We start from the raw sequence: 8,593 nt of genomic DNA, 5'->3' as shown, positions 1-8,593 counted from the left end.
CGTCCAATAAGAAGAGTGAAGAAGACCCTACTACAAAATTTAACTTCACATATTTTGTCTCTGTCTTCTAAAATCAAAATCTGGCAAATGAATTTTGAATAATACGCAACTTTTAACATTCGTAATTTTTACTACCAAAATTGAACAGATTTAAGTTTAATAGGAAGGGTAGAGAGCACCTTTACAAAAAATTTGACTTTACACATTTTGCCTCAGTCTGCTACAAACAAAATTATGTTATCAAAATCTGACAAACGAATTTGCAAACTATGCTAGTTTTAAGACCTTATCCTCCTTTTTGAAATCATATAACACACATAAAATTAAAAAAAAAAAACGCTTAAAACAGTTTTTTTTTTAATAGGTATTAGCATTTTTACAGTTACTTATCCCATTTCTTTAATTTAAAAATTTTCTGATCATTTATAAGGATCAACCAATTAACTGTTTTCTATCACCTTTTCGAAAACAACCGCATAGTTTTAATCAAAGCCGAATAATGAAATTATATAATATATTACATAATGAAAATTCAGAATTAAAAATATACACATAAAATTTAGAAATTAAAATTACGTACATAATTTTAATTCGTGAAGTACAGTGGAATTAACAAATTATGAATCACTTTTTATCTAAGAGGAGAGACTGATAATTGAAAATATGTACATAATGAAAAGTAAGTATACCTATAATAAAAATTTAAATTAAAAATTATGTACATACATAATTATAAAGGTATATAATCTCATATGCAACCATACATGCACCAGTGAAAATTGGATTTCAGCACCTGCCTATGAAAATACATAAATTTTGTATTTTCTAAAACGGATAAAAAAGTGTCTAATCAATAATAAATCCTCTAAAATAATTCTCAAAATCAACTATCAATTTCTTTATGATACTTTAGATCAGTGGTATGTTTATTTTGTTTTAAAACCACTAAGAAATTTCATTTCAAGTTCTGTTGGATTGTTATTAAACTGTAATGGCAAGAGGGTTAACAAGCACCCATGTAGCAATAAGTAGCAATAATAATGCAGTGAATAAACGACACTTTCTTAAATCAAAGTCTAATTATCTTTATTTCATGCTGACACTTACCACTCTGATTTTGTTAAGGCTTGTGCACTTGAGACGTTCCCACTTCATCACTGTTATCAATTTTGCTTTTATCACATTCTCTATTTATAATGGAAACAATTGGGATTCGTATCGTTGCATTTTTAAATTAAAACATTCAGTTGTTAAAATATCTGTTCGTATATTTTCATTTTATTTTTCTTTGTCCTAATATTTGTATTTGCATTCTCATATTATTTTCTTGGAGCAACTTTCAAACGATATAAGTCAGGTCAACATGCCAAGCAAAAAATCTCAAGAGATAACAACAGTAAACGATGTAAATAAGTATAAAGCAAATAGTAACATAAATATTTCCTTCATCATTCCGACATTAAAGAATAAACAACAAAAACCACACCAGACAAAGATTTAGCAAACTATTTCGACCATTAAATTCAAACAGAATCATCATTATTGTATTCATTTTTACTGGATTAATTTTCTACAATAAAAATATATTGTACGTTTTACAATAATTAAGTTTTGTATTATTCATTACGATATATTCCCTAAAAAACTTTAATATGCAAAGAATCAATAANCGTGAGTGTGGAAAAACATTTGGATCCAGGAGCTCCCAACAAATTCATATAAGAATTCATACAGGAGAAAGACCTTACGGTTGTAGATTTTGTTGGAAAGCCTTTGCGGATGGTGGCACTTTACGAAAGCACGAACGTATTCACACTGGAGAAAAGCCCTTTAACTTTTTAAGAGGGGGTGCTGTCTCTAGTAAATTCAATATGTCTCTTTTGTTACATTGATCTGTTTTTTTAAGTTTGAAAACGCCATTTTCTGGTAAAAATTTGGAAGTTTCTAATTTAGCTTTATATGAATTTATAATATCTTGGATTATTTTTTCCATTAATTGGTTTCTTTCTGCATTATCGTGATAGACACATGGTTCAATTTCATTGGGTTTTAAAAATAGTATAAATTCTCTAATTTCCTCAAAAGAGGCGTGAGTTGAATAACACATATGAATATAATTATCATTAGATTTCTCAAAAAAAGAATTCTCAACGCATCGTTTTTTAGTCCATCTGTAAGCAGATAATTTTATGGTTCGCGTATGCTTTTGTTTGTTATAATACGTTTTACACATTTTTTTACTAAGTTTTGGATTAATGTCTTTACAGGCATGAATTTTTGAATGTTCATTTAAAGTAACCGCTTTGCCTATTTCAGGAATGTGTTTGTAAAATTCAATTGAGCTTTGAGTTACATGAATTGAAATGTTTAGTTTCTTATACAGTTCTATAAACAAGTCTTCATATCCTATGTGAGCACATGTATGTAAAAAAATTAAATTGTTTTCGTCCTTCTCTAACCATTCACTAATAAAGATAAACAAGTTGTTTACAACATCTTCCCTTGAGGGGAAACTTAGGTGGTCCGGATGAAAAAAAGTTGTATCCAAATAAACTTTATCGATATTTTTAACATCACCATTTGTATCTCCCAGCATATAGAATGCAGTAAATCTTTTAATATCTTGTGGTTTAATTCTAAAATCGCCGGTGTATAATATTATTTTATTCGTTTCTATAAGAAACATCACAGATCCAGGGCAATGGCCAGCAGGAATTAATGTTACACTTATAAAAGTATCACAGTTTTTATCATGGGATGGCACTTTTAGTAGAGTTGGAGAGTTTATAGGTAAATGTTTTATTTTTGAAGAAAGATGTGGTTTAAGACCTTTTAGAATTTGCGCAGATACGTCGGACATGTATATAAACACATCTGATCTTTCAAACAAATGTTCTAAAAACCATGGATCATCGATTCCCCCTAAATGATCAAAATGGCAATGTGAGAGTAAATAAATTGTAGAATAGTAATTATTTCCATCAAATCTATCTATACTTAAATTAGGTACTTCAGGAAGCAATCCGGGAAAATTACTCATAGTTGAAAAAATTCAAATCAAATTTACCGCGTTAACCTGGGAAACAGGAAACCTTTAATTTTGGTTTTCCACAGTTTGTTGCCTGGCGGTTTAATGATGTTAGGTTAGTTGTCACTTAACCTAATAACGATTTCGTTGAAGAACAGTTTGTCAAAAATAATATTACCGCAAATTTATAAAACACTGCTTTTTTTATAATTACACTGTGTGGTTAATAACGTGCGCCGTACTTTACGCTGAAGTGTTTCACCACTTTAAATCTACTGACCCAAACGTCAACACGATATAGTTCACAACCAGCAGCCATATTTTGTTAACCAACGCTAATCAAACAACTCACAATCGAAGGTCGACGCAGGCCTTTGTAAATCTTGGTTAGGAAGTCATTTTTGTTTTTCCAAAATTCCATGTAAGTACTTTAGTTTTACGATTATTTTTTTGTATATAAGTTTATATTATTATAATTGAAATTAGAGTGATTGCTACAAATATAACCTAATGATGTAACTTCTCTTTTTACATTCTTGCGCGAAGGTTGGTTTGTGTTGAACGTTTTGACGCGTCGTACTTTCGCGTGTGCAACATATGCATACATTCAAACTTATATTTTAAATAACTAATACAGAAAAATGTAGCTAGGCATAATGGACTTTGTTTACGTTTTTGAAATTTGTAAACTTTTTACACTAACCTCAATTATGCATAACCTCACACGTCAAAAAATTATTTAACCTAAAATGATCTTTATAGTTTGAAAAGCATCCTGTTTTCACAGATTATCAGCATGAGATAATTGGGAGACATGGAAACTGGATTTACTTTGTCATGGGAAGACCCGTCAGGGGAGGTGCAAAATGAGGAAGTTATATGTGGTATGGACAACGAGTGCACCATTCTAGCTTCAGACACAGCAGAGTATGACAATGTTTGTGAAGAAGTAATCGTTGAAGAATCTCATGAAGAAATAATTCAACCTGAAGAAGGTGCTAATATTGTATATTTAACAACTGACAATGTTCTTGTTATGCAACAATCAAATGAACAGTTCCAAGAGCAATTCATGGAATGTCAGGTAACCGAGGAAATAGTGGGAGAACAATGGAATGAGAATTGCCCAGAAATTATTGTTGGCTCAGAGGAGCATGTTGGAAATGATGATCAAAGTGCAGATGATATTGAAATACCCCTACCAACAGATCAAGATCAGTATACAACATCAAGACCCTATCCTTGCGACTTTTGCAGCCGTCGATTTCGAAGAAAGGCCAATTTAATGAATCACATGGTGGCCCATCAAACAGATCGACCACATGGATGCAACTTGTGCGGTGTTCGTTATATACGAAAATGTGATCTTATGAATCATCTTAAAATTCATGCTTATATACCAGATGATGGTTTAGATGATGAAGGGTCACAAACCGTCGACGATTCTGACACTGAACGCTCGAGAAAAGGCATAAGAAGAAAAAGAATAAAAGGAAAGATAAAAGATGAAATAGAAAACGAAACCGATAAATTTGGAAATAGTTCGCGGTCATATGACTATGTAGATGAAGATATGAAACTAATGGAAGCAATGGAGAATAATTCCAGATCTGAATACAATTCGTTCCTTCCTGAGGAAAATCACTCGATTTCTGAACCGAGATATCCAGTTATAGATCCTAAAAAACCATTTGTTTGTCAGCATTGCGGCGTTGGTTTCGCAAGAGAGAAAGCACTGGCTTCACATTCTCGAGTCCATGGTGGAGACAGTCCCTTTGAATGTCGCAGATGCGGTGAAGTATTTTGGGATGCAGCTTTAACCCGACAGCATATACGTTTGAAGCATGGAGGTGCAGAAGACAATCTAGAAGACGAAGACGATGACGAAGACTATTCTGAGCCCGAAGAAACCAAATATGGCCAATGGTTCTGCCCAACGTGCGGAATGGCATTTCATAGGCAGGATAATTTAAAAAGACACCAAAGAACCCATATTAAAGAAGAATTCACAAATGAATCTGAATTTGGACACATCTGCAATGTTTGTGGGGAATCTTTCCCAGAAGCATTGGATCTTCTTGCTCACGCCGAAGTTCACGCTCGAGGTTCCGAACATCGTTGCATGGTTTGCGGTGAATTATTTCCAGATGACCAGTCAGTTGCTGCTCATGTCCAGGCCAAACATGGGAAAAGCTTGCCACCAAATACTTGCATGCTGTGCGGTCGTACTTGCAAAGACAGACGCACTCTTTTAAAACACTCTTGGGAACATTCCCGCGAGAAATTATTTTCTTGTTCCAAATGCGGCAAAAGTTTCCATAATAAAGCCCGCTTAAAACGTCATATGTTCTCACATAGAAGTAAGGCCGTCACATGCGATGTATGTGGTGAAGAATTCCCGGACGGACGTTCACTAATGAACCACCGACACAGTCACAGCAGCGTATCAGGTCGTCAGTTTCCTTGTCGTGAGTGTGGAAAAACATTTGGATCCAGGAGCTCCCAACAAATTCATATAAGAATTCATACAGGAGAAAGACCTTACGGTTGTAGATTTTGTTGGAAAGCCTTTGCGGATGGTGGCACTTTACGAAAGCACGAACGTATTCACACTGGAGAAAAGCCCTATGCATGTGCTGTATGTCCTAGGGCTTTTAATCAAAGGGTTGTACTACGTGAACATATCCGTTCACATCATTCCGCTCCTGATCCAAATTACAGTCACAGCATGACTCCTTTTTGTTGCTCCGTTTGCTCGGATATGTTTTCTACAGCACAAGACCTTATAGTTCATCTTATACATCATTGCGACATGAATACGGCAATGAAACGACAACCTCAAGTGGGACCCCGGAAATATAAAAGACGTCGTAAGCTTAAACCTCACGAATTAGAAGTTATGTCTGATCTAATGCAAAGAAATAATGAAAATGATAACTTTAGTGGATCGGATGACGAATTTAGAAAGAGAACAGTTCCCGTCATTAAAAAACCGAAAAATAAGACTCCACCTAAAACAAACATCGAAGAAAGCTACACCGAAGTGTATAACAGTTTCACGACAGCGATAGAGAACATCAATACCATAGTTAATTCTAAATCAGTTAAACCGAAGAAAAAACTAAAGCCGGAATCCCAAGTCGTCCCTTCGAGGCCTAAGATGATTCATACTCAAAAAACTAGAGTCCCTGTTGAAAGTACTGAAGGAGGAAAAATGCGACATAAAACCAGAACCTTAGTAACACATACTCAGCCCGCCGAATTAAAATCTGTAACAGGTGAAAGAATTCGACCTCGTACTAAAAATGTTAGTTATCACATTCTACAATCAGAAAAATTCCCAGTTGCAACATTTCCTGAAGATGATACTGCCGAAGCAGTTAACAATCTTTTGGCCAGTGACCAGAATAGCAGTCAACATCATCAAGATATTCTCACTGATTCTATTGAAAGTGATCTTGAACACATTCAAAGTAATGGCATTGTCCATGCTGTAGTGTCTACACCAGAAGTTGCATCCGAACAGACTGTGGAGACTGAGATCCCTGTACCCACCAATATTATCAAGGTCACAACTCGGAAGAAGAGTAACAGCAGCGTGAAGTTAAAACCTGGCAGAAATATTATTGGACCTGGTGGAAAAGTCGTGAGACTTGTTAAAGGCGGTATGATAGTATCTAAAACGAAACAAATTAAAGAAGAACCACAAGAACCCGAAAATATAATGGCCGATTATTCAAGTGGAAATAGTACCCATATGATTGAAATTAAGAAAGAAATAGAACCAAGTCCTTTGCATGAGTTGGCTGAACTTACGGTGCAACATGCTCAAAATATATTCAAATGTGAAATGTGTAGCGAAGTATTCTCTGATCGTGAGCAACTCTTGGTGCATGTGCCTATCCACATCTGATTGTAAATGATTTGTTTGATTTTGCAGTTTTGAATTTGTTTTCTTGTAGTCTTTACATACACAATAATTTTTATCATTTTTTTAATATAATATAGTTAAAAGTTAAACTGCAAAGCTCAAACAAAATTTGTGTAAATAGCACATGTTCGCATATGTTATTTATATACATTCACTTTGCATCTTTAAAACATTGAATGAGAAAAAAAATCTGAAAAAGCAATGTTTTGTTTTTTTCAGTTTATTATATTGTATGAATATATAAGATGTATATTATGGCACAAGTGAAGTACATTTCTCTAATTAATGATAAATGCACTAGAACCTGTTAAAGACTATTTGTTGGAAGTTATGTTATGTACCCTTAGAAAATTGTGAACATATTTTTATACTTAATTATTACAAGTAAATTGTGGGGGAAAACTTTGGTACTGAATGAAATCTTAAATAGGTGCCATGTAACGCTGGCATTCAAAACAAGTTATTTAAATGTATAAAATATGCTAGGCTAGGATGATTGTCACATTTTGCATTAAATGTTTATATTATACAATATAAAGTAGATGTTTTTGTAGCTATTTGTTAGCCGTAATTATTTATTAGTTATTACTATAACCAAGCATACTGTTTGATTCATGTTTAAAACCACTCCAGAAGTAGCATTTAAAAGTTGGGGGTTGTGTAATATAAAAATAAACATGTAAAAGTTTTGATGTTAAAAAAATAAAACATTTTATCAAAAAGGAACTTTTAACTGCAAAATAAACAGGTATCAAAACTGCATATTACCACTTAAATTCAGGAATAAAAGTAAGTCATATTACAATAAGCTATTTTCATGAAAAGAAATTTTTGTATTTTAAATTCTACTTCTGGTTAATTAGAATATTTCCCAATTTGCGGAAGTGGCTGGTTCATAAAAAGTGGATAAAAAAGAATGGAAAACTTTCATAATTTTAATCAATGCCGACTTTTAATGAAATTAAAATGTTAACTTTGTTTATAAATGCGCTTTTTAATATTTTAGCTAAATTTAGAAATGGCGTAGGATGCTAATCAGGCTTTAATTTTTTTAAAGACGCTTATGAAAAATTGCAAGGTTTTACCAATTAAGAAGATATTTTTTTGTTCCCTAATAGAATCAGTTCTCTTCCTAAATGGCATACTGTAATTTTCCTGTACATAATTCTAAAATTTAAATGAATACCTGTGTACTTTAATGGCGTATAATAAAAATATTTCATTAATGGCAAAGTATTTCATTAGAAAAATATTTTTTTTGTAAATATGTATGTAAACCAGTGTTTTAATTATACTTATAATCAAAAAAGGGATTTATCATTTAAACTCTAAATGCCGTCACTGAACTATTTATTTCCAGTTAAATAACACAAAATACTTATCGTTCATTTTATTCTTACAGTTAAAGAGTACACATTACAAAAATATCTTTAAAATTAATTATCATACTTGATCGTTATTTACACAATTTTGAATCTTCGTATTTATAAGAAGATAAAAATACGATTTTTTGGCTTGCACTTTGTTAAAATATAGTAATAGGATTGGATTTAACCCATATTTTAGCAATAAAGAATAAATTTCCAATAATAATGAATTTATCACCTGACTAGAACTGATGAGAATCTAAATTA

At 32.6% G+C, this 8,593-nt stretch overlaps 2 protein-coding genes across 2 annotated transcripts; one reads left to right on the top strand and one right to left on the bottom strand.

Annotated features, from left to right (window-relative positions):
* Positions 1–1,810: 1,810 nt before the first annotated feature.
* LOC108738075 (protein artemis-like) lies at positions 1,811–3,055 on the bottom strand. The gene has a single exon (XM_018471304.2). The coding sequence runs from the start codon at positions 3,038–3,040 to the stop codon at positions 1,811–1,813; it is 1,230 nt and encodes a 409-aa protein (XP_018326806.1). The 5' UTR covers positions 3,041–3,055.
* A 43-nt stretch (positions 3,056–3,098) lies between these two features.
* LOC108738085 (zinc finger protein 41) lies at positions 3,099–8,187 on the top strand. Its single transcript, XM_018471328.2, has 2 exons — positions 3,099–3,449; positions 3,816–8,187. Exon 2 carries the CDS (start codon positions 3,843–3,845, stop codon positions 6,939–6,941), a length of 3,099 nt encoding a protein of 1,032 aa, XP_018326830.1. The 5' UTR covers positions 3,099–3,449; positions 3,816–3,842; the 3' UTR covers positions 6,942–8,187.
* Positions 8,188–8,593: the final 406 nt, after the last annotated feature.

The sequence above is a fragment of the Agrilus planipennis genome, unplaced genomic scaffold (genome assembly GCF_000699045.2).
Source record: "Agrilus planipennis isolate EAB-ADULT unplaced genomic scaffold, Apla_2.0 scaffold165, whole genome shotgun sequence".
Lineage (NCBI taxonomy): Eukaryota > Metazoa > Arthropoda > Insecta > Coleoptera > Buprestidae > Agrilus > Agrilus planipennis.
The sequence above is the reverse complement of the archived record's forward strand: the minus strand, read 5'-3'. Positions and strand labels throughout refer to the sequence as shown.

Coding starts and splice junctions, on each gene's coding strand:
- LOC108738075 (XM_018471304.2), bottom strand. CDS start 3,040: ATGAGTAATTTTCCCGGATTGCTTCCTGAAGTACCTAATTTAAGTATA.
- LOC108738085 (XM_018471328.2), top strand. CDS start 3,843: ATGGAAACTGGATTTACTTTGTCATGGGAAGACCCGTCAGGGGAGGTG.